Source organism: Mustela lutreola, chromosome 15 (assembly GCF_030435805.1).
Source record: "Mustela lutreola isolate mMusLut2 chromosome 15, mMusLut2.pri, whole genome shotgun sequence".
Classification (NCBI taxonomy): domain Eukaryota; kingdom Metazoa; phylum Chordata; class Mammalia; order Carnivora; family Mustelidae; genus Mustela; species Mustela lutreola.
The window spans coordinates 44724155-44750006 of record NC_081304.1 but is presented as its reverse complement, the minus strand read 5'-3'; the positions used below and the strand labels follow the sequence as shown (position 1 = coordinate 44750006).

General features: G+C 52.6%; 1 protein-coding gene across 6 annotated transcripts in view; it reads right to left on the bottom strand.

Moving 5' to 3' along the window:
- Window positions 1-25852, bottom strand: part of RPH3AL (rabphilin 3A like (without C2 domains)) — a 130514-nt gene that overhangs the window by 62982 nt on the left and 41680 nt on the right. For 5 of the 6 annotated variants that reach the window (XR_009347929.1, XR_009347930.1, XR_009347928.1 and 2 more), the window contains exons 3-4: window positions 20753-20896; window positions 18248-18377 (exon numbers count right to left, since the gene is read on the bottom strand). Coding sequence is in view for 1 of the 6 variants with exons in the window: in XM_059148390.1 (XP_059004373.1) it covers window positions 18248-18377; window positions 20753-20896 (274 nt within the window). In the remaining 5 variants the exon portion in view is untranslated. The remainder of the gene's footprint in view (window positions 1-18247; window positions 18378-20752; window positions 20897-25852) is intronic. The other variant, XR_009347932.1, reaches the window with a different exon arrangement.

The following is a 25852-nucleotide window of genomic DNA, read 5'->3' as shown; positions in this document are numbered from 1 at the left end:
TGCAGACCCCGAGGCCTCATAGGACCAGGGGTCGGAGAGCATTTAGCTAGCGGGACACAGCTACACGGCCCTCGACACCTCCTGAGGGCTTCACAGCACCATCAGTCGTCCCTTAGAAAGCCTCGTGCGTGATGCTCAGTCAAGCAGAGAGAGATGGAAATGCGCTCAAATGGTTCATGCAAGGAGGCCGGGACATGTACGCTGGGCAGTAGACATGAATATTGAAGATGGTTCATTTGAGAATATCTGGTGCTTCAGCAAACATCTGATACCTGACACAAGGCTCTGTTCTAGGAAGGAAGGGGATGAACAAGGCATGACCCCTTGTCCTCAGTGGCTCGGTGTCCCTCCGATCAGAGGAGTTTATGAACTGGCAACACTCATCTAGAAAAGGACTTCCTGGGGAGTTCCGATCATCTGAGGGTGACTCAGGGTAATCTGTAGGTGAGACACCCTTGTGAGGACCCACGCCGCTGTGATACTCACGGAGCGGCTGTCCCACTCCCGGGGAGTGAGGGGACACAGGGCCGCCCCCCCCCCCCCGAATGTGGGCAGCACCTGCAGGAAGCAGTGGGAGGAGCAAGCATGCCCCTCCCGCCACAGGATGTGCTCCCAGGGCCAGAGATCGAATTCTCCACAAGGAACCATTCGATCGCATTTCAGGGAAAGCTATGCAGCAGTAAAAATGCTGATGACAGAAACCAAAAAAAGTGGAAACAATCCCAGCAAAGCTGTATTTGTACTGAAATGGAGCAACACTCACAATAAATTAAATTTAAAGAGCACGTTATAAACAGTATGCAGAATGTGATACTCTGCTGTATAAATATGCATAAGTGCCTGTATCTATTTAGAAGTCAGTATACGCACAGAAAAATATATGGAAGGTTAGTAACCCAAACGTAAATCCCATCATGCTAGGTCAAAATCTATTTCCAACGGATAAGCAGAATTCCTATTTAAAGGAATGCTTTGGGAAATCACTCACCCCAAGTTCATTTTTTGCCAGATCTGGATTTTTGTGGGTCAGGATGGATTCAAGAAGCCGAAAGCACATGCACAAATAGGTAGGAGAAAGGACTTTTTGGTTGACTATAGCTTGAATGTAGATCATCAGCCTTGTCCCTCAGCCTCTCCCAGATGATGTCACTGAGTCCCTGACCCCCAGATCAGAGGCTCAGCCCTGCTCAACCCTGGAGACATGAGCCAGGTTTGGAGGGGCTTCACCAGCCCCCGTGGGCCAGGAGTGCAGGCACTGGGGATGGACTTGTCTCCCAGTTTCTGTATCAGGAACCTAGTTTCTATATCAGGAACCTGCTGCCAGGTGACTTCACATAGTTGAGATACCCATGTACATATTATAAATATTTATATAGTCCATGGTGCACTTATGCGACAGCAGGCACCAAATTAGGTGTTTTATGTAGAACTTTATCAATTTTCATAATAACTTAGAAGGTGGGTATTACTGTCCCGCTTTTACATATGAGGGATCTGAGGCTTGAGATTAAGGAACTTGGCCATGGACAGCGGGGCTGGGAACCCCATGGTATTTGAGCTCCAAGCAGCTGCCCAGACAGATACCAATCCAACCACCCCCCACACCTCCAAGTGATGGCAGAGCCAGCCCCGCTCCGGAACTGTAGACAAGGTCATGCCTCAAGTGGGAGAGGACACAGCCAGGCACTGCCTCCTTCCCATTCACCCAGGGCCAGTGGGGCGACGGGCACGCTGACCTCAGCCCTGATTGCCTGTAAGTACCGAGTCACTGGGGCCCAAAGACGTGCAGCCTCGAGAACGCCAGCCATCTGCTGCTCCATCTGAGACACTAGCCAGGAGGCAACCGGAGAATTTCAGAAGGAAGTCAACTCTCTCTGTGCTTCCCACCATAATGCTGGCCTAGGGACACACCAGTTCTCTCCATCCTGGGTGCAGGTGGCAGGTGCATGGCCATGCAGGGCCAAGTTCCCCTCTTCACCCAGACTTCTGGGAGGCTGCATGGCCAGATTGCAGCAGGCCCACCCCCACCAGATGAGCCGCTGACATCCGCCCATCAGCCCCCCCCACCGCCCGCCCAGCCCCCAGACGCCTCTCCCAATGGAAAAGAAGCACCATAGATTTCAGGACTAGCTTCCAAAACACCTCACTCCAGCCAGTGAGCACCGAGCCCCGAGTGGAGAGGGAAGTTGACGAAAGTCTGGGTTTTTTAACATTCACAAGCAGATGATAAGAAATTGTAATTGGATGTGACTTTGGATCATCTCTGTGCTCGTGCCCCACTGTGTGCATCTGACAGGGTCATAGGCTACTTTGGGCAAGATGAAGCTGCCAGGCTGACTGGGATGGGGAGCGGGGGTGGATACCACCCCTCCCCACACAACCCCACTAACTCTTCCTGGTCCTACTTCTCCTCAGCATCACCTCTCAGACCAGAGACTGTGTCTGGTTTTTGCCTCTCTTCCAGACAAATGGGAATCAACATGCCTAAGAACTTGCCACTCCTCTGAGAACGGTTCTATCAAATCCCTGAACACAACCCTCCTAAAATCTCCTGGGCCTGGTGTGCACCTCAGGGCTTGCTTGTCACTGAGCCAATGGGCCAAGGGAGAAAGAATATAGCAGTCAATGGGTTCCACCTTCAAACTTTCCAGAAGCTCCCAATGCAGCCTGCTGCTCCCCTGGCTTGGCTCTGACAAGTCCTGAACTATAATCCTTGAGCCTGGATTAGCTCCTTCCAGCCCAGGGGAAGAACTCCTTGCTTCTGCACCTGGCTTGCCAGCCTGGGTTCCTGGAATGGACGGTGCCTGAGCAATGGCTGAGGCCATCTTGTCCCCCAGACTCCTAGCCGCAGGTCCAGCGGGCTCCACCAGAGTCCCTGGGGGACGAGGCTGGGACCAGTGGTCTCCATGGTGTGCCCCACCATGTAACACAGTGGCCTGTCGCTCTCCAGCTCTACTCTGTCAGGAGGGAGGGCAGGCAAAGGCCCAGGTGGTGGAGGGAGCCAGCTTCCATCCATCTTGCTCCCTGCTGTGTGGTTACTTAGAATTACAACTCATAATAATGATAATAGCCACCATTTATTGAGCCCGGCACCATGCTCAGCGTTCAACACACATTATCATCATCATATTCAATCTCGTTTACATTCGCAACAGCCCTGCGAGGGTGGTTTTATGATCTGAATGTCATGGATGAGGGATTGGAAGCCCAGAGAAGTGGGGTGGCTTGACCAAGTTCGTGTTACAAGGAAGTGGCAGAGTGGGGGGGGGGCAGGTCCGTAATAATAAAATCAAGAGCTTATATAATGCATACCATGTGCTGGGCACAGCATGGGGGTTTCACACGGATTATTCATTTAACGATGACAGGAACGGGGCAGACAGATTCAGTAACTTGTCTGGGGTCACACAAGGGAAGTGGAAAGCTGAACTGGGATCCCGGTCCTGATCTTGCCTCTTGCCCATGGCCCTCTACAACCCCCCACTTGTTAAGAAGGATGCTTCTAGGGCCCAGGAAATGAACAGACAGACATTGGCTGTGCCAGGAATGTGAACACAAGGAACCGAAAGTCCCAGAGCCAGCTCTGGCCTCCCTCAGCCCAGCCAGGGCTGCAGCCATCAACCTCTGCTTTTCAGAAGCCTAGGCCTCTCACAGATAATTTCTCACTGGAAGAGCCACCTGCCACCTGGTAGAAATTTGGCTTGGGTTCTGTTACAGGAAACTTGGTTCTTGGAATCACAGCTGAAGAAAAGACTGGATCTTTTTTTCTTTTTTTTTTTTAAGTCCTCACAATCCAGCATCTTGAAAATGCCCTGCCCCTCTCAGCACCCTCTCAGCACTCAGCTCCAAGTAAGCCTGGCCTCTCAGGGTCCACCACAAAGCCACACCTTGGATGGGGGACACTCACTGTGGTCTCAGTGCTGGCCACGCAAGGAGCCTTTGGCCAGGTCTGCCCAACAGACCCTAGCGCACAAACTCTGCGGCTCCAGGGTCTGTGACCCCAAAGACACTGACCTTACAGCCCCATGTTTGGAAGACTTGAAATCTCTACAGGAAGACGCAAGTCAAGAGGCTCTGTTAAGCCTCCACCATCCCTCTCCCTAGAAGTTGGTGGGCAGCAACCTTAGCTGCAGGCCAGAGCTCATGCAGGCCCAGAACATTCAGTAAACACCTCTGAAGGCCGCTAACCCCAGGTTCTGGAGCAGGCTGCAAGCCCAGCAAGGCTCCCAGGTGAGGAGCAGAGAGAGAAGAAAACATACACACCCACACTTGAGGATCCCGATCCTTGGCCCCTCCCAGCCCGGCCCCCCATCCACACCCCACTGTCTGCTCCCGACACTCTAGGTACTTCCATGCTTCCAAGCTTTTTCCCAGGCTTGCTTCATGCCTAGCAAACGTCCTTCAGGCACAAAGCGAATGTCTCCTCTTCCAAGGCTCCCTCCTTGATTTACCACTACCCCCCCCTCCCGGCGAAGTACTAGTTACTCCCTCGTGTGCACTTCCACAATGAGTAGACATTTCTAGAGTGTTGACTGCATCATACTGAAATGGTCTCTCCTGGGACTGTGCCCCCTCTAAGATTATGGATGACTCCTTGGAGAAAAAGGACATCGCTTGCATTCAAATGCCCAACTTTAGCAGGTCCCTGGCATGAAGTCAGCCAGGGAAGGAGGGAGGGGCCGAGCGATAAGCAAGGCGGGGATGCCACAGGTTTTGAGGACAGGAGGGACAGATCAGATCTGGGTTTCAGAAAAAATACTTTTGCTGAGTGATTCAGTCACGTTCCTGGCCGATCTGTCCTCCACATTCTCAGCAAAGGTTCTTTTTCCAGAACATTCCTAAATGCCTATGGAATTCCAGCTCCCGGTTGGGTAAGGGAGGCGAGGCAAAGGAATGATGCCAGGTCATTCTGGGCTGCTAGCGTGGACAACAGGTTGTATGGTCGTGAAGTAAACAGGGCGGGAAGAAGGTCAGGCTTTGGACATGCTACTGCCTGCAGTGTGAGTGGACTCCCTTGGAATAGCTGCCTGTGGTAGCTGGTACATGGGACCAGGGCTGGGGAGGAAGGCCAAGCAACAGACAAAGAGGGAGGACTAAAGCTGGGGAACTTGGCTGCAGATCAGGGAACTTTCCATGTTGATTTCACCACCCCTGGAAGGTGCTCTGGGAAGTCCAAAGCTTTGACCACCTCGTTCCCTGAGGGAGCTCTAGAAGCCTGGATGGTGCCCAAGGTGCTCAATAAATGTTTGCTTAGTCTGAAGGGGACTTGAACACTTGGATTCTTAGGGATGGAGCTGGTGGAGAGGGAAAGCACAGAAGGGCAAGGGGCTGTCACAGGGGCCAGTACCTGGAGGAGGCGGAAGGGGACCTGGAGCACAACCATGGGGCCCAAAGCTGGACAAGACTGCCAACTCTCCAACGACCTCAAGTTGCTTGGCCAAAGAACAAGGTTGGGAAACGGGAGGGTTGGGGAGACTGGGGGTGGCTGGTCAGGGTCTGTGAGAAGCCAATCAGGAGACCAAGGTCTGTGAGAAGCTGTCATGAGACTAGGGTCCGCCTGGTTCAAGTCAGGAGACCCCATCAATCCCCCATTCCTGCGCCCACCACCTCGGCACGGGACATTCCAACACCTCGGGACCCCCACCTGTCCTCGGGGTCAGCACTGCCTTCTTTGAGTTCACAGGATTATCATTACGCTCAAAAGGTAAGTTAATGTGAAAATACCCTCTCCCTCCAGTGCCTGGGACACAGTAAACATTCTTGGAGCTAAAAAATACCCTGTTGGAACTGATTTTTATTTTTCCCTAAACTTGAAAAACACAGCAGACTAGACAAACACCCTAGGGCTTCAGAACATTCCAGGAGCAGCAGCACTAATGGTCAAGGAGGGGCCCTGCTGATGAGCCCAAACAGAGCGCCAAGGAGAGCAGTGACCGGTCTAGGCAGGGTGGAGTCAGGCCCCAGCCTCAGGCCCCCTAGCCCAGGTGTTTCATTTATGCTGCTGACGTCCCCAGCATGTGCCCAGGGAATGGACAGGAGGCCATGGGTACCATGTGGGCACAGTGAGACTTGATGGTGTAGGCCGTAGGGAACAGCACACCAATCACACCTGAGCAGAGAATGAGCTGGAAAAGGAATGAGTCTCCACTGCAGGCAGTCAGGAGCTGAGTGGGGAGGCTCTGCAGGGGCTCCGGGAACTCAGGCCCCTCTCCCCGGAGGGCCCAAGCCACACTCCTGGCTACACCTGGAAGCTCAGCAAGGCAAATATGGTTCCCAGGCAGGAGGGGTCTCGGGAAGGCCTCCTGGTCTCAGCTTCTCCATCTGTCAAGATACGCCTCCCACAGAAGGTAGGATGACAAAGGTGAGGAAAGGGTTTGGAAGGGACCTTACAGAGTCCCCAAGCTGTCTCTGAGAAGGGCCTGGTTCTTTCTTGGTTTGGAAGCCCGGGCTAACGGGAGCTCTGGGAGGAGAGTGCATTCCCTGCTCTCCTCTCAGCAGGAGAGGCGCCCTATGCTCCTCACAGTGGGGGAACAGAGAACCAGCTAAATCCACCTTGAGTTAAGGTCAGCGAACAGCAAACAGCCAGAAGGGAAATGTCGTGAAGGGAAAAACAGAGGCCATTGGAGAGTGATGAAGAATCGCAGGCCCTCCGAAGTGTGGCAGCTTGCCGGAGAGGTGAGGGCCACACCACTGCCTGGAAATGTCATTATCTGTTATTTACAACAGAGGACAAGAGGCTGCACGAAATTACTGTTCCTGGTAACAGCCACTAAACAGATTTGCCAACAGTTTCCTGCTGTCCATGTTCTCTCAAAGCTACCCTGCCCAGACCCCAGGAAAAGAGCTGCTAAGCCTGGATGGGGCTTGAGGGCGTGCTAGACAGGTGTCCTCAGGGACGAGGCCCAACCGCAGTCCCCAACACCCTAACCCAAGCCTGCAGAAGCCTTTGCCCGCTCAGTGAGGAGCTGGCCTCCCAGTGATTCTGGTTCACCACTCAAGAACCCCCAGCAGACCTCCCCCCCAACACACATCCAGCCACTCAGATACTTCAGGGGTGTGACAAATCAGGGTAAGTCCCCAGGCTCACTCTGTAATAGGTCTGCTTCAGGAGGGGGGGCAGGTGCTAGGGTTGGGCACTGCACCCTATGATGGTGGGCTCTAAGGGGAATGCACTTTGTCAATAGCCTTGGTATCCCACCGGCAAGCTAGCACCAGACAGCACCTTCCTTTGCAGGGTCTCCTACATGTCTTTAGCAATCTCTACTTCCCACAGGATATATGGGCAAAGGGTTGAAATGAGCAGTGAGAGTAGCTCGTTTAGCCTATTTCTCCATCTGGAAAATGGGTATAATCACTGCCCTTTGCCTACCTACCTCTGAGAGGGGCTGTGAGGGTCGTGTGGCATCAGAGAAACATCAGAGGCAAAGGAACTCTCAGAAGCACATGTCAACGCCCACACTGGCTTCCTCCTGCTGAGAGGACAGGGAAGCAACCACAGCCAGAGCCAAAGCACACTGGGAAACAAACTGATCACGGCTTTAAAACAAGAAACCCAGCTGCGTTCCGGAGGCTTGAGAAACGAGGTTTAGCTCTCAGCTGCTGCTCCGTGATCTGTGAGGCTGGTGCTGGTCCCTGGGGAGCAGGTCTTGGGGCAGGAAGGCTGCAAAGGCTGACACAGCCTGAGCTTCACAGGAAGAAATTGCTAGAAGGGCCCGAGAGACCCTCTTACTTCATGGTTTCCCTCTGCTGGGGCGGGGGCAAGGGAGGGGGAGACCGAGGCCCTGGGATGCTGCCCCAGGGTCCCCTGGGGGGATCGGAACAGAGATGTGCCTATGGCAGGCTCTCCTGACTGCAGGGCCACTTGCTGCAGGTGTGGGCAAGGCTGGCCGGTACTGGTGACAGATGCAGATGGCTCGCACCTACAGTCGTAGGCACCCCAGTAGATATGTCCATCCTCGCACTCCCTTCTGGGAAAGAACCTGACTCGCAGCCCCAGCTGGACTGCAGGCTTGGTGGAGGAGAGGAGTGAGTGTGCTCACGCATGTGCACCAGAGAAGCCTGAGCTGCAGAGTGGGGCTGTGGCCCTGGAAGAGGTGGGACTTGGGGGGAGAGAACACACCTAAGGGGGAGAGGGGTTGGGCCCCGCGTCCCTCCCCAATCCCGACCCCCAGAGGGTGTTTGTGAGCAGCCTAGAAGAGAAGGGTCACAGAGAAGTGTGAAAAGTTCTCTTACGTCGTACAGCTCCTACAGATGGAATTAGATTTCCATGTACAGACCTGAAGGGGGATATCTTTGATGTTATTAAGTGAAAAAAGAAAAAAAAGGTTAAAAAAAAAAAAAAAAGGAAACCAAAGAGTAAAGAATATATTATGGTCCCATTTACAGTTATGTATGTATACACACCTATGCCTACTTGTACACATGTGGAGACAGAAGGGGGCAGAAGGACAAATGCCCAGGCTGTGAAGGATGGGGGGTGGGGAGTTGAATTTTACATGCTCTGTACTGTTTGATTTCTAGAATTATTATGCAGTTACCATATGCCAGGCACTGTTTCTAGAGCTTACCATATACCTCACTCCTTCCGCCCCTCCCGCCCCTGTGTGAGGTAGGTGCTATCCCTAGTCTTCATTTCCAGGTCAGGAAACTGAGGCAGAGAGGGGAGAGGCAGTTCGCGCAAGGGAGACGGTGAACAGAGGCAGCACCTCTATGCAAAGGTGAAAAGTATTTTTTGAAATTCCAAGGGGGAAAATAAATTCTAGATGAAGAGAACCAATACAAATAAGGGGAGGCTATCTTACAAAATCCTTTAATACTCTGGGCCCCAGCAACACCCCAGCCCCCCACGACACACACCCCTCCTCACTTCTGAGGGCCTGGCACCCTGTGGGGATGCTAACAGGTTGGGACAAGGGTTGGCACACTTTTTTGGCAAAAGGCCAGAAAGTAAGCATTTTAGGCTCTCTGTCACAATGATTCAAGGGTGCCACTGTCAAGTCAAAGCAGCTGTATGTGAAGTGGCAGAGCCTGTTCCCACAGAACTTGATGGACACTGAAACTTAAATTTCATGTAACTTCCATGTGTCACAAGATATCTATCTTCGATTTTTTTCAACCATTTACAGATGTAAAAGCCATTCCAGTTCAAAGGCTGTACAAAAATTGGTATTGACCCCCGATGGAGTGCCCCCAGACCTTGGGTCCCTGGTGCAGGAGAGGAACAGGGAGCAGGCAGTGTCCCCAGAATGCCACACTCAGAGCTGGAGGCGCAGGTGCTGGCAGAGTCAGGGCTCAAGGTGAAGCCCGAGTAGGGGCACTGTCAAGAGGGAGCACAAGAAGGTGGCCTCACAAGGGACAATCAGGAGGCTGGGGCAGCGCCTACCCCAGAGCAGAGGAGAACCAGCCCTCCTTGGTGGCCCAGCTCTCTCCAACAGCCTCTGCCCCCCAGCACCCTACTGGGCAGCTCCCCTGACATTAACATGGATCCATCCTTCTCAGGGTGATCCCTGTCACACCTGGGTGACCTGACTGTATGGAGCAGGTGCCCAGTGACCCATCCTGGCTCACAGGCTATACACGTGGGTGTCCTGCTTTTGAAGTGTCAAAAGCAGGACACCCACGTGGGGACAGTAAGTCATAGAAATGTCTCTGGATGAGTCATTTAGGCAGGGTCAAAGGGAGAAGCCAGCTGCCCCCTACTCTCCCAACATGCCGCCTGAGGTGGGAGTCTTCTACTCAACCCAGACCTTCACTTTCTCCCAGGTCACTTCAGTCTCCCCTCACCCCCGCAACATCCACCTCTGGGCTGCTCGGCTCCCTCTAGGGTCCCTCTTCAGATGCTGCGGCCTCAGATCTTGCATGCCCCAACTGGTCCCACCAGCCACTCCCCAGGCCTGCTCCTGCCCCAGCCCGGCATGCCAGGCCCTGAGCACAAGCATAGCACCTGGGCAAGGCCATCTGACCCTGCCACTGACCCTCGTGCGGCCAGGCAAGGGACAAACACACACCTGTTTCCTCCCCTGCAAAGTGGGGACCATGACCTCCCAGGGCGGACGGTAATTCAGTGGGCTCTCAATCACTGGCAGCTTCTGTTATTTACAACTCCTTTCTGTCTTTTGAGTCTCCATCCTGGTTGTTCCTCTCTGAATTCAGGCCCCTGTTATTACTACTTGGATAATTCAGCATCCAGCAGGCTCCCCAACCCACTATGCATTCCCTCATCCAAATCTGTCTCTGGAAGGAACCTCCCCAAAGACCCACCTGTTTGTCCTTTCCTTTTTCCACACCCTTCGATGGCTTTGCTGCCTATAGGATCCTCAGCAGCCCGCTAGATTCCTTCCCTCCCCCAGCCTGTCTCTCCCCGTCCACCTGCCCCCCACCGGCACTCCCCCACACCCTCAACTGCCAGCTATGGCCCATGGGCTACCAGTCCGAGCTCTCCCTCTCACCCTGCCTCTACACAGCTGTGTCTCCTGAAACGCCCTCCCCTGGGACCTCAGAGCCCACCCTCCTGGGCCCAGCTGGCTGAGAACCAGCTCTTCTCTGCAGCCCTCCAGCTCTCCGGGGGCCCTGTGCTCCAGATCCTGGATCACAACACACCTCTGTGCTACACATTCTCACACAGCCCTGCACTGTGGGTCACCACCGGTGAGCTCTGGGAGGCGGGGCTTGGCAGGAAGCTGAGCTAGGCGGAGAGTCCCCAGAGAGCCGCAGGGAGTGACCCAGTGGCCACAACTCCCCCGCCTTCTCTCTCTGGGAAGCTCCTGGCCTTGATCTCGGAAGGCTGTGTGCTTCCCAGAGGCCACCCTTGCTTGTCAGCTCCTCTGCTGCTTCTGTCCTGATGACCCTGAGTTCAAGGTCAGCGGCACAACGGAGTGAACAGAATGGGCTCTGAACTGCACAGAATGGCCAAGAAAGAAGCCAGCGTGGGGGCAGAAAAGCCACACCACAGGCTCCGGAACAGCAAGAGAGAAGTGTGCCCTCGTGGAGATATTCTGTTCCTTAGATGCTGGAGGGAGGCAAATGTTGCCTCCTGTGTGTGTGTGTGTGTGTGCGTGTGTGGTGTCTGGTCCGTCCTGCAACAGCAGCCAAGTCAATTCCTGCCAAGCAGCCTGGGCAACACACAAGCAGCCAGAGCAGGCCCACAGGGCAGACGAATTAAGTGACTTTTCCTGGGAATTGAGGAAACATGAGTAGCTGAATGAAAAAAATTCATCTTGGTAATGAGGCACAAACACACGTCTTCTACATCTGAAGTAGGTCGAGGAGGAGAAAGGACAAGGCGAGGAGAGGACGTGGCTGCTGTTGGAGGAGGTTGCTGTTTTTGTGGTCCGAACACAGCCGAACACAGCCGCTGGGGATGGGGGCAGGGCAGGGGGCTGGACGGGGCATGGGGGTAGGGCTCAGGCATGACCTTCAGCCATCCAGGAGGCGGACCCATGAAAACCTACCCCCTCCCAGCCCTCCTGCACCTTTGGTGGCATTGTGAAAACAGTGTGGGTGCCATGGAGACCTGCAGGACAACTCCCCAGGAAAGGAGACACAGAATCACAATGGCAATGCCACTTCTGGAGAGGATGGAAAGCAGAACCTTGAAGAGAGATGTGCATATCCATATTCCTCACAGCAGAGAGAATGTGGAAGGAACCCACATTCCCACCGACCCATGCATGCATGGACAAAGTGAGTTAGGTACACGCAGTGGAGTATTATACGGCCTTAAAAAAGCAGGCAATTCTGACACAGACTCCCACATGCATGGACCCTGGAGACATCATGCTAAGTGAAAGAAGCCAGTCGCAAAAAGACAAATGCTCCAGGATTCTGTTTATATGAGGCACCTGGAGAAGTCAGACTCCCAGAGACAAGAAGTAGGCTGGTGGGTGGGAATGGGGGTTAGTGTTTAATGGGTGCAGAGTTTTGGGTTTGCAAGATGAGAAGGTTCTGGAGATGGATGTTGATGGTAGACAACAATGTGAATGGACTTAATGCCCCGGAATTCTACCCTTAAAAACAGTTAAAATCATAAATTTTATGGAATGTACATTTTACCACAAATTAAAACATTTCTAGAAACTGCCTCCTGTTTTGGGGGACTCAAGCACATCAAAGGAGCAGGATGGAGCAGCCCCCACCATGTAGGCCCGACAAGGGGCAGCCTACAGAGATCTGAAGGGTCATCTGTGGGGCTTCTCCCTCCCCAGGCTCCCCGGCCTTCTTTCTTCTGCTTCTCATTTGTGCCTCGCTCTTTAGCATCTTGTCTGCTCACCCCTCCCTTCCCTGGGCCTGGGACGCTTTCTTCAGATCCCACGTCAATTTCTTGTCATCATCTCAGCTCAATGTCATCTCACAGGGGCCCACCCATGCTTCCAAAATAAAACAGCTCCTTACTACTCCTGCCCCACTGGCTGTCACTGTGCCTCCCCCTCTTCCCTATGGTTTGGTCTGCTGCTTTCTGGGATTAGCGTATTTAGTTATTCTTGCCCATCTTGCCTTTCTAGGTCATCCACTCCATGGAGGTGAGGCAGGGCCCCAGTGTGTAGCCAGGATGCTCAGGACCGGCCTGCTTGGTTTCAAATCCTGGCTCCCCAACTAACTTGCTAAGGGTCCCTGGGTGAGGCTTAACCGATCAGTTTCCCCATCTGAAAAAGGGCAATGAGGACAGTGCTGACCCCACAGGGTGGTTAGCAGGACTGAGTACGTTCATGCGTGAAAAGTGCTTACAACACTGTTTGCACGGCCAGTGAGAGGAGTTACTAGCCCCGCTTCCGAGGGCTGGGCTGCCTCCTGCCTTGTTCATCGCTGGTACCGCCACAGCCTGGAACACAGTCAGTGCCTAATAAAGACTGCAGAATGAGCGGAGGACAGAATTCTGCAGACAGACAGCCCTTCATGTAAGTCCGTTTCATTTGCAAGGCCTAGGGAGCTGAGCTGGCCACAAAAGGAAGTGAAAGTTCCCCAACAGGGCTGCTCCATTCTGTTGCCCGCATCAGCCCTTGGCTCCTCAAGGTGGGCTCGACCCGGCCCCAGGTATTTAGCTTTCACACTGGGAACATCCAGAGAACATGCAGGCTGCTTGGGAAGGTTTTGGGAAAAGGGCTAGAAGAGCTGTTTCCCCCAGTGGTGGTGAGGGCAGCCAGCCAGCCCCTCTGCCAGCACTGAACCGAGCACAGGTGGGAGGGCAGCCTCCAGACAGGGCCATCTGGGGGGGGGGGTCCCCAAAAGTGTCATCCATGTTGACACAGACACTCATTCTGGGAGGGGGTCCCACATAGAGCTCCTTGCTCAGAAGGGGGCCTGCTTATCCCTCTGGCCCTCCCCCTGCTTGTGCTCCCTCTCTCCCTGACAAATAAATACAAGCTCGAATAAATAAATAAATAAATCCGAGATCCATGTAGAATTGACTTTTGTGCCCAGAGTGAGGTAAGTCAAGATACATTTTTTTTTTCCAGATGAATATCCAAACAGCTTTGCATTATTTATTCAAAAGACCATTCTCTGCCCATCAGTGGCTCCACTGCCCTAAATTACACTTTCTATTTTCTCTCATCTTTGTCTCTGGTCTATGGGAATACTGATTTTCTGACAAGTAGTATTAAACTTGTAGGCAACAACCCTGCTAATAAATTCACCTACTAATTGTGACCATTTGTATTTAAATTTTGTCAGATGCTCTCGTTACATAATGACGTTATTCACAGAGGATGACAGCTTTAGCTCTGCTTCTCCAAAATGTACACCATACATTTCTTTCCTTGCCTGATTGCACTGGGCCGGGGCTAGTTCAATGTTCGATAGAAGCAGTGATAAACATACATAGAACTTGCCTTATTCCTGATTTTAAAGGAAAGTTCTCGATATTTAACCCGCGAATATGCTTCTTCTCCTGCATTCTTTAGAAAGATGAAACCCTGGGGCGCCTGGGTGGCTCAGTGGGTTAAAGCCTCTGCCTTCGGCTCAAGTCATGATCTCAGGGTCCTGAGATTGGGCCCCATGTCGGGCTCTCTGCTCAGCTGGGAGCCTGTTTCCCCACCTCTCTCTCTGCCTGCCTCTCTGCTTACTTGTGATTTCTATCAAATAAATAAATAAAATCTTAAAAAAATAATAATAAATAAAGATGAAACCCTGCTTCTCCAAGGAAGGGAAATGCTGTGACTGCTTTGGCCTGAAGGAGAGGAGGCCCAGCATGGCTCAGCAAACACCCCCGGGGGACCCAGCTCCCCATCACCCGGCTGGGTGACCCAAGTAGGCCACGTGACCTCAACTGAACCCTTACTCTCCAGCTGTGACTGGGGAACAGCCTCACCACCCCTGCTCTCCCTATAGCTTCGTCCTGATGATCAAACAAGGGGTTTTGTGAAAGAGCTTTCTAAAGCCCAAGGGACATCGTAAGGTAAGAAAGACCACAGGTTTGGTGTCCACTGTTTGCAAGAGAAAGGATGGCCTGAGGGAGGCTGTGGGGACCCTGAGCTGGGGTGTGTGTGGTGTGGGGGTGGGGAGGTGTGGGGGAGGGCAAGGCAAGCAGAGGACCAGAAACACGGGCCTGAGTCTGAGCCGGTGGTGGGGGCTAGTGCTGGGGCTGGGATCTTAGAGCAGAAGCTTTCTTTTTCCCCGGGGACTCAGCACACACTGTGGCGACCACTGTTTTCCGGGCAGGCCCCTCTGTCCACACCTTGGAACACATTTTGGCTGAGGCCAGAACAGCTGCGACTGCTTCCCTGTCACGGTGACAGTGCCATCCCAGGCTCAGGCTGGCTCTCCTGCAGCTCCGTCTGGCCTCCCCCATGGTTGGTGCAGACAAGACTCTCAATCAAACCGAAAGCTGGCTGACTCAGCTGCTAAGCAATCAGAAGCGCCAGGCCTCTCTAATTAGCAGCCAGCCCCTCTCCCTTCCCACCACATCCCTGCCATAATGAGGGCTGGTGGCCCAGGCGTGCAGGCCCAATTACCGAGGGGGTCACCGCACCAAGGCATGCCCAGCATCACGGGCTCTGCTGGCACGCTCATTAGCTTGTGGCTGCTGAATGTACCAGGGATCTTCCTGGGGATAGCTCCATGTGGCCAGGAGCACCTGAGACTTAGATCTGGACACCTCCCAGATCTCCCAGTGTCCCTTCTGCAGCCTGCCCCCACCCCTACATTGGGACTGCAACCCACGCGTGTGCATAGTAATGGCACTGGCAGGCAGGCAGGGGGCCCACGGCCCCCCATCACGCAGGACAGGCCCAGTAACCTCTCACTCTGGCCTGGCTTCAGTCTAGGACCTGCTTTTCCTCCTGCGACCCTCCATCACCCACCTGCTTCGATACAGTGAAAAGATGGATTTTCTTAGAATATGGCCCCCATGCAATTGCTGCCTCATCTCCAGCCCCACTGTCTCATCCCCAAGGACAGGCAGTGCCTAACTCGCCACTCACTGTCGCTTTATGTCCCCCTGCCATCCACTCACCAGACAGCAGAGAGGCTCATCACTTATAAAGACAAATCAGATCACATCACACCATGCTCACAACACTCCACTGGCATCCCATGAAACTTAGAATCAAATCTCAACTCCTGACCTTGACTTACAAAGCTCTCATGTGATGGGCATGTCCACCTCTGCCCCAGAGGCCTTAATCAGTTCCTTGAACATGTCCAGCTGCTCTCTCCCTCAGGAACTTCATGCTGGCTACTCCCTCTGCCTGGAAAACACTTTTCCATCCAGATCTTCCCAGAGCTGGGTCCTGCTTGTGCTCGGGTCTAAGCTCAGAAAGGCCCTCCTAGTTGTACCCTACCACACTGCCCTGTTCTAACTCACTCATACCAGATAGTATTTTGTTTGTTTGTTGTTCCCCTCCTCCTGGAAAAAGGCTCCATGAGAACAAGGGCTTTGTCTCTCTTGCTCATGGTATTGCCAGCACCTAGAACAGGGCCTGCATATAGTGGGCCCTCTACTATTTGCAGAATGAATGAATGAATGAATGAATGAACAAATGAATGACACCATCTTCTCAAGGATGAAGAAGAAAACACACAAATGCCTACTTGCACCCTCTCCTCCCACTTCTACCCAGGAGCAACTTCCCTTGGAAACCCAAAGGCCTCTTCACCTTGCTGCCCAAGCCAAGATCAGATTCTCAGCCCACAGCAAAATATGAACAATTTCAAACTGGACCAGCCCAGGGCTGTCTGGGTTAAGCCCAGGGCTCAGTCGGTTAAGCTTCCGCCTTGGGCTCACATCAGGATCCTAGGGTCCTGAGATCAGGCCCCATATAGGGCTCCCTGCTCAGCAGGAGTTCCATCTTTGGAACTCTCTCTCTCCCTTTCCCTCTGTGTGTGCTCTCTTTCCCTCTCTAGCTCTGACTCTCTCTCAAATAAATATATAAAACCTTAAAAAAGAGAAAAACTGGAACAGCCCAGTACTCCAGGGTACAATGGGGTGGGGAGTGTCCAGAGCATCTAGAAGAACATTTTTTACCACCCCTCCCCAAGCAGCTGGGATCCTCCCCCGGGATTGCCACTGTTGTCTAGGACATGGCTCTCCAAGGACCCTTCACCAGTCAAGACAGCATCCTGCCCCAACAGCAGAGGTCCCATACTTTTCCAGGCAAAGAGAAAAGCCTCTGCCCCCTCGTCATGGTCCTGTAAACCTGAACATTAATAGCAGTTGTGGGTTGAGGGGCAGAAAGGGGAAATGGGCTGCTGGGCCCCACTGTCCCAGGCAGAAGTCATAAAGTACAACCCTATCTGCCCAAGGACTGGGAGCAAGACATTCTGAGTCCCTCTGCCTACTGCCTCTGTTGGTATCTAGCCCGGGGCCATGGAAGGGTTAAGGAGAGGCAGGCACACGAGTGCCCACCCCTATCCTGCCACCCAGGCCCCGGCCACATCTCCACTGTTCTTGAGACCCTTGCGACTCCACAGTCCTTAGCCCAGGTCATCACATGTCCCAGAATGGGGGGGGAAATGACCTTAGCTGAAATCCTGACTTTTCCACTTATTAGTTCAGTGTATTGACCCTTTTGCATCTGGGTTCCCTAACCCAGTTTTTGAATGCCACTCAAAATGACTTTATCAAGGTTGCCAACAGCTTTCACACGGCTAAGTCCATGTTTACTTCTTTGACTTCTCTATATCCTACAGTCCTCTCGGCTCTAGCCACTTCACTCCACCCCATCCCCAATCTTCTATTTCCTATTATTTCTTCCTAGAATGTATTGCTTCCTGAAACATTATTATTTATTTGATCATTATTTGGTTTTTGTTCCCTCATCCAATATAATCTCAAGAGAGAAGTTTCTATCTCTGTCTTGTTGACTAAAATAACTTGAGGCTTAAAACAAATGGAAGATAAGTATCAGTAAAACTAGAGTGAAAAACAAAGGAAAGAGGGAGATATGGTATCTTGGGAACAGCTCTCTAACCTAGGAAGGTAGTAAAGGGAAGTCCCATAATGACAGCTATGCAGCAGTTAAGTTTACACTGGAGTAGGACTAAAGATCCAAAAGAGGGAAAAATGTAGGCTCCATGCAATAGACAGTAAAATTGGGATGCTAAATAATCCTAAGGATTGGAAGGCATGTTATTCTTGGGTCAGTAAGAAAAGAAAGGCCATTAGAAACTCCAGGAAAAACAAAAAGTTATTTTAAGAAGTCTGGGACTCGATCTGAAACAATTTAATATGTGGCACCATTTAAGTAACCAGTGGAGTATAAGAAAAGGGAAAAATCCACTTGACTTTGCAGCAAAGATCATTCTCATTTGATGGACCAGGGATCGAGAGCAGATCAAAAGAATTAGAAGTATAATCCTAGCACACTGTTTCGCCCTGAGGAGAATTTTAGTTCTTTAATAACTAAAAAAGTTTTCTGAGTACTTCTGTGCCAGACAAGATTGTTAAGACCCAATGAATATAATATTTAATCCTCACAATTTTCTAAGGTACATTATCCCTATTTTACAGATGAGGAAGATGAGGCTCAAAATATTAAACCAGTTTTCTGAGATCATCCAGCTAGTGGAAAAGCTGAACTTATACCAAGGCCTGTGAGACCCAGAGGTCCACTCCCCAGAGTTGGTCCTAGAAGTCAGACCATTCAACCATAGGTTCTAACTCTTCTTGCCAAGAAGGACAGGATATCAGGACAGGCGTGTGCACGCATCTGCACACAAGGACACACACTGACACGTACAACATACACTCCTAGAAGCCAGGGTGCAGAGTCACAGAGCAGATCCAGATTGGGAAGCCAGAGCAGGGTCTTACCTTCCTGCAGTCTTTGCAGAACACTGATGAGCTGCCCAAGAAGCCTAGCACCTCCCCACAGAGCAGACACTGGGAAAGGCCATTCCCCATCACGTTCCGCCTCATGGTCTCCAGCCGCTCCACCAGCCGTCTGCAGCACAGAACAGAGTCAGATGGATGTGTTTCCCGTTCCCAACCTGACCGAGTATGGCTGCCATAGGGCCCCAGCACTATACCAGGGCTCATGTGCTGTACCCTCACCTGGGATACTGTTCCCTGCCCCACCCTTTTTCCAGGCTACCTTCTAATCATTCATTTGCTCACCAACTATTAATTGAGTACCTACAATGTGCCACGCCCTGGGGATATTGTAGCAAACAAGCCAGAGACAGACATGCTCTCACAGAACAATAAAGAGAAAGCCCATAAAAAGTCAACAAGCAAACTGACTTCAGACGGGGGTGGGGAGGTGCTATGAAATCAAGTAAGTGTGTAGGGAGAAGACTGAGGGGGAGCATGTCTGGTGGTGATCAGTGAAGGCCTCTGTGAGAACATGTGAACTGAGAGCTAAAGAATGACAAGGCAAAACCAGGCGAAAAGCAGGGCAGGGTGGGGGGCACTCCAGGTAGAGGGAAGAGCGTTGGGCGGGGGGGGGGGGGGGGTGGCAAAGACAAAGGCCTTGGCATATGAGAATTGCCAGGAGCCCAGCGTGGCCATTCCCTTGTGAGCCTGCGGGAGCCTGGGATAAAAGGAGGCTGGAGGGGTGAGAAGGGGGCAGGTTACATGGGTTTTGTAGGACACAAAATAGGGTTTGGATTATTTTCTAAGATCAACATGAAGCCACTGAAGAATTTTAAGTAGAGGAGGGATTTGATTTAAGGGACATTTGAATTTTTTTTTAATTCTTTAAAATTCTTATTTATTTATTCATTTATGTAAGTAATTTCTACATCTGACGTGTGTGGCTCAAACTTAGTATCACAAGATCAAGAGTCGCAGGTTCTTCTATCTGAGTCAACCAGGTGCCCCCCGAGTGGCAGTTTTCAAAGCTCACTCCTAGAAATCCAGGACTACGACAAGGGAGTGCAGGTGAGGAAGCCAGCAGGAGATGCTGGGAGGCCCAGGGAAGGGGCACTGAGGCAGCATTCATGGAAATGGAGTACAGGAGGTCAGAGAGAGAGAGGAGACCTGGGATGAGGTAGATGTTTTGGTTTGAGCAAGTGGCTGAATGAAGAAAGAAAAAGAGCTCCCCTTCGAATCTCTGATGCCGGGTGTCCAGGAGCCAGCCCTGAACCATGCTAAGCCTAGGACAGAGGCCTCTCCTCAGGGTCCCACGGCCCCTCAGCCCACCATGACCCCTTCTTTTCATGGCAACACTACAACCCTCACAAAAGTAGTGGCCACTTCTGTGTTGTTGGCCACTGTATCTCCAGTCCCCAGTGGACACACAGGGAAAGTTCTTGAATGAAGGAACAAGGACAGAGTGCAGGTATGTTATCTCAACCTCCCAGACAGGAGGATGTATTTCCCCCCTTTTAAAGATAAGAAGACTGAGGCTGAGAGATGTAAAGTCACTTCCCACCAGCGTTACATAGTTCCTAAGAGGCAGAGCCCAGTGCCCAACACCTAGGCCCCCTCTCCCTATACTTTCCCCTGAGGTGATCAGGAGAGAATATACCGCCTCGGTGGTTCAGTTGGTTAGGCGTCTGCCTTTGGCTCGGGTCATGATTCCAGGGGCCTGGGATTGAGCCCTGCATTGGGCTCTGTGCTCAGCAAGAAGCCTGTTTCTCCCTCTTCCTGCTACTCCCCCTGCTTGTGCTCTTTCTCTTTCTCTCACTCACTGACAAAATAAATAAATAGATTCTTAAAAAAAAACAAAACTGCATTTCTACACTGTCTGACTTTTTAAATGATCACATATTTTAACAAAAAAGATGAACAGAACAAGGAGATCAGAATCAAATTAATGCTCAATGCCATGCACCGTATTTGTTTTTCCGTGTCTTTCCAATTTTCTAGGAGGTATGAACTGCTTTCTCAACTCAACAAATGAAATGAGACACCACCAAACTGTCTGAAGGCTGGACAGAGGTCAGCTCTGGACGCTGGAGGCCAGGAGAGCTTAGAACAAGCTGGAGAGCATCTTCTCTTGGAGTCCTTGTTGGGGCAGGATGATCCAGGTTCAACTTCCCCTTAAATTCCTCCTCTGGCTTGACCAGAGCAGACCCTCACATGTATGGAGCTGAAGAGCTCCAAATGCATTTCACCATGCTCATTCATTCCCGCACAGCCGAGGGCCCACGCAGGAGCCACATTCCACTTCTTACAGAGGAGAATACTGAGACTTTGTGGGGCTGGGTGATACATCTACACCCCAGGGGTGTTCGGGCAAAGCAGACTCCCTCCCAGGGCTGCATGCCAGCGCTAGGACCCAGGGCGCCACTCTCAGCCCACGGATCTGACACTAAATGACTTTGCTTCCTCTCAAGCATTCTGTTCCTGCCCTAGCTCAGAAGCACTCCTTACCCGATTCTCTGCTGCTCCATGACGTCCAGCCGCTCTGCCCTCTGGATGACCTGCAAGATGGCCTCCACCTCAGCAGGGCTGAGGCACTGGCTCTTCCTCTGCTTCTCTGTCTGGTAGGTGTGCACAGACCAGCCCGTCTGCAGCCTGGAGAGAGCACATGGCCGGCCCTGATGCCACCGCAGGGCAGACTCAGGCAGCCCCTCCATATCACAAAGCCCTCCCACCGCCAAGAACTGTCTGGGGACAGCCCAAGTGCTATATGTGCAGAAAAGGGGTTTGGGGAACAGGGCAGATGCTTCAGATGCTGGCTCTGACGCCTGCCAGCCACTAGACCCCACAAAGACAGCAGGGCTACCTTAGCACCGTGGGTATGACCCACTGGACAGACAGAGAAGGCCACTGCCACAGCACAGGGGGCTGCGAGGGAAGAGTGCAGAAGATCAGCAAGACTGAGATCTGGGGGCACCTGGGTGGCTCAGACAGTGAAGCCTCTGCCTTCGGCTCAGGTCGTGATCCCAGGGTCCTGGGATGGAGTACTGTATCAATCTCCCTGCTCAACGGGGAGCCTGCTTCTCCCTCTCCCTGGGCTCCTCTCCCCCCTTTGTCCTCTCTCTCTCTCTCATTTAAATAAATAAAATCTTAAAAAAAAAAAAGACTGAGCTCTGTGGCATCTAAGTGAATGGAGCTCACTGTGGCATGGATAAGAATGGTAATTAGATCAAAAATGAACCCTGAATGTAAAAGGAGGCGCACATAGCAGTTTGGAAACGAGAGGATTTGAGGGCAGGAGGGCGGCGCTGCCGCACAGAAGGAGAGCCAGCGAGGGCGGGCGGCGACAGACAGCAGTGCAGAGTAGAAGGACGCACGCCCTTCCAGTCTTTCTCGAGGGAATGGAGTGGCAGCCACAGACCAAGCCCCAAATCTCTGCCCAGGGTCCCAGCCTGTCCGAGACATTCTGTGCCAGGTGCTAGGAACACGGAGGTGGGCAAGAGAGCAAAGTGACGGCCCCGAAGAATGACAACAGGCTTGGGGACACAAGACAACCCATCATTGACACCAATATTTACTTAATGCAAAACGAGAAGAGCTATTCGTTTGTGAGCTGTTCACTGGGCGTCCTCTGCGAGGCCAGGCTGGGGAGGTGTTGGGGACAGGCTGCTGGGGGGGTGGGTACATGCAGGTGGACATTAGGAGGCTGTATAAATCAGGGAACTAACCCGATCAGAGGTAAGGTTCTAGAAGGGCCTCCCTAAAGAAATGACAGCAAGCAAGAGTTTCTGATGCAGGACACAGGGCAGGATGGTGAGGATGTGGACGCCTTCTTGATGGTTCCCTGACACAGACGGACACTGGTGGTCTTAATTCACTGCCCTGTCCGGGCTACTGCAGCTAACGGTTCTTGTAACTATCCATGCGGTGCACATCAGGAGAGCTAAAGAACATGTCCTTCCTCTGCAAGTCCAGCAAGCCCGTTAAGGGGAAGGGAAGGGTTCAGATCGGTGTCCACCGGATGGTCTTAACTTTAACTCAGTCCCTTCCCAACCATGAGAATGTGGGCAGCTGCTCATCCCGGATTTCCTGATCTGTCCCTTTATGGGATGTCACACAGAGTAAATGGGGCAGGGTATACAAAGTGCTCTGCACACAGCAAATGCCCAACTGCTTCATCCTGATGATGAACTAGCATTCTCACGGGCAGAACCATCAGGAATGGCTAGACCAAAGATGCAGTGCTCCTACAGGATTTTGCAGGATGAAAGGTGCTTCCCCAGAGAAAGAAGGTGATGGTGCTCAGGCAGGAAAGCCACACGTGCAAAGGTGCAAAGACGTAAAGTAAGGTGCCGTACCAAGGGTCTCCAGACTTCTAGACTGCCTATGTCTCCAAGTGAAAAAGAAGTACTGCCCAGAGCAACACTTTTGGAAGAGGTCCTCACAGGACCAGGGAAAGTGAACAGCGGGAAAGGGGCAGGGCCGGTAGACAGAGGAAGGGAGGCCAGTCCTTAGAGTGAGCAGGGGCACAGGCCCACCTTTCTTCTGTGTATCAAGTAGACTCAAGGGGTTTAGGCCTTGAAAAGAAACACTTGGCCACCCCCAGCTGCAGGTTTTCTCTACCTGAGCATTTCTGGGATTCAGGTAATCAGGGATTGGCCAGGACACCCTCCGGGTGTGAGTCCCTGGGCCAGTGAAGGAGAACTGGAGAACAGGGTCTCCAAGCCACCCCACAGGGAAAAGGCAGGTCCGGGAACACAGAAATGGGAGGGCACAGCACCAGCACCGTCATCTGCCCTGCAGGGTGCCACTCCTACCGAGTTAGCTCTGGGCCTGGCGCCAGCCCCAGGCATGGCATACCTCCTCACACCAGACCCTCCTGTTATCCTATAAGGCTGGCCTCCCCTTCTCTCGGCAGAGTAAGGAGGCTGAGAGCGATTAGTCCAGGGCCCGTGACTGCTGAAAGCCCGGCCAGGCTTCTCTGGGGCATCTTCTTGGCCTCCTTTTCTGCCTCCATCTGGTCACTGACCAAGCCCTGACAACCTGTCCCCTCAGACAAACTCCTGCCCTGGCCCACTGCCCCTATCTGGTCAGGTTGCAACTCCCACGATGGGCCTGGTTAACACGGAGCCTCTTGTTCCCCTGAATGCCCCCCACCTGATGCCACAAAGGTGGACTGCTTGTGGCTGCCAAATGCATCTGTGATTGTAAGCCCCAAGGAAGAGTCTTCAGTGGCCCCTGGCACCCGTCAGTAGGGTCCCCTGGTACGGAACCTTCACCCCTCCTCTGCCCTGGCCTCACACAGTGTGCTTTGGGCTGCATGCTGTCTTCTCCAGGCCTTTGCTCACGCTGTGCCCTCCACCTGCAGTGCCTGCCCACCTCCTAAATCCCCTTTCCACTGTGTCACTCTTATTCCTTTCTAAGACTTCTTTTAGGGACCGCCTGGGTGCTCAGTTGGTTGAGCATCCAACTTTTGGTCTCGGCACAGGTCATGATCCCATGGTCCTGGGATCAAGCAGCACATCAAGCTCTGTGCTCAGCATGGATCTGCTTGAGATTCTCTCTTTCCCTCTTCCTCCTTCCAACATCCCACTCATGCCCTCACCCTCTAAAATAAATAAATAAATGAAATCTTTTTTTAAAAAAAAAAAAGGACTTGCTTCATATTCTGGGTGAAGATACCCTCCAAGATGGGCTGAGTCCATTCTCAGAATTCCCAGACAACCCAGGCATAGCTCCATCATGGAGCTTAAACATTATTTTAAGGCCAAGTAGGACCCTCTGTCCCCTCCTCTTGAATGTGAGTCTGGAGGACCAGCCCTATACCATCTGGCCCCTGCCCGCTTCCCCAACTTCCTTTCACCCCATTCATCACCTCCTTCTGCATTCAAGCCACACCGGCCTCCTGCCAGGCCCTCTACATGTCCTGTTCCTTCTACCTCAGGGACTTTGCACATGCTGTTCTTTCTGCCTAGAAGCTCCTTCCCCCTATTTCCATCTAACACTTCCTGCTACTCCAGGACTCAACATAAACCACATTCTCAGGGAAGCCTCTCCAAATTCCCCGATTAAATTAGCACCTGCCTTCACCCCCACTGCCTGTTTCTGCTGTCCAAGTAGCTGTGCTGGGGTAATTCCATGTATATTGCTCCCCTCTCCCCACCAGGGTCTTAAGACAAAGGACCACATCAGTCCTGTTCACTGCTGTGCAGTCAGTGCCTGGCCCCTGGTAGGGGTTGAGAGGGTATCCTATAGTGCGGGGGGACAGACCTGAGCCGAAGCCAGGGAAGGCAAATTCCCCAGGCCTCCCAGAGGAACCTTCAGGGCACAGAACCCGCACGCAAGATCTGTAGTGTTCTCCTTTACAGAGCCTGGCATTACAAGGAGCCTGGCATTATAAGGCGGCACACCCTGGGGAGGAGATAAAAGCATCTGCTCTACTAAAAAATGCTACAACAGCTTCTGGCTGCTGCTGAGGGCAAGACAAGGTCAGGGAGAACTGAAGGAAATGCCAGGGGGGTCATGAGGGGTCACACCAGGCCCCAGCTCCTTGTATCCTGCCAAGGAGGACACATCGTCATGCCCAACATCAGGGCAGAGAGGGAGAGCGACTGGTTTCCTCCCTGGTCTCCCCCGCACGGGCTGCACAGGGGACTGAAAGGAGCCAAGCCATCCTGGAGAGAGGGACAAATTAACTGATGCACAGAGATGCCTGCCAATCACGGAGGACTCCACTCTTGGGCATTTTGGATTAATTTTTCTAGCCCTCTTTGATGTTTCAGCTCTGTCCCCCTGCAGGCCTATAACATCTAATTGCAAATTTCTTGAACTTGGTCCCCTATGGGAAATGTTGGCTCCCATAATTGGCATGGTTTGACAGATGAAGAGGAGTTCTTGGGGCTTATCAGACACCAGGGGCCTCCAAATCCCTGGATGGGGAGGGAAGCCTGGAAGGCGGGAGAGGTTTCTGGGAGGTTCTGGGTCTCTGGCCATAGTGGGGAGGTGGGTAGAGATGGCCTGACCTAACTGGGTCTGAGGGGTCACCAGGCTGAGGGATGACAGGGAAACTGGGAGCTGGAGGGGACAAACCAGAACCAGAGAGACCCTGACAGGGTACTGGAGGAAACTGGGGACGCTTCGAGGCTGGCTGTGTGTTGCAGCCCGGCGAGGTTCATTGCCCAGACTTCCTCTGCCCTCTCAGTGTGAGGCCCTCAGGTGAAGGGGCATCCAGGTATCAAAGGCTCCCCACTTCCAGGGGCTCAGGGACTGGAAGGCTCAGTGACAGGGGGATGTACACTCTCACCAGAGAAGGCAGATGAAGTGGTTTGATCCCCTTCAGCCTGCTGTAGGCCTGGGAGTCAGGGGGCCTGGGCGTGGGTCCCAAGGTCTGCCATCGGGCAAGGAGCCCGGCCTCCTTTTCCTCCTTGGAGAAATGAGGGTACATTCCAGTTAAAGGAATGAATGGCTGTTCAGTGCCAACCTTGGGGCCCGGAGTGTGGCAGGCATTAGACATGTACTTGTCCCCAAACTTCTCTTTCTGGGTCCCTGATATTGAATCTTGCCCCCAAAAGGAGGGAAGCAGAGAGAAGGAGAGAAGGGAAGGGCTGGCAG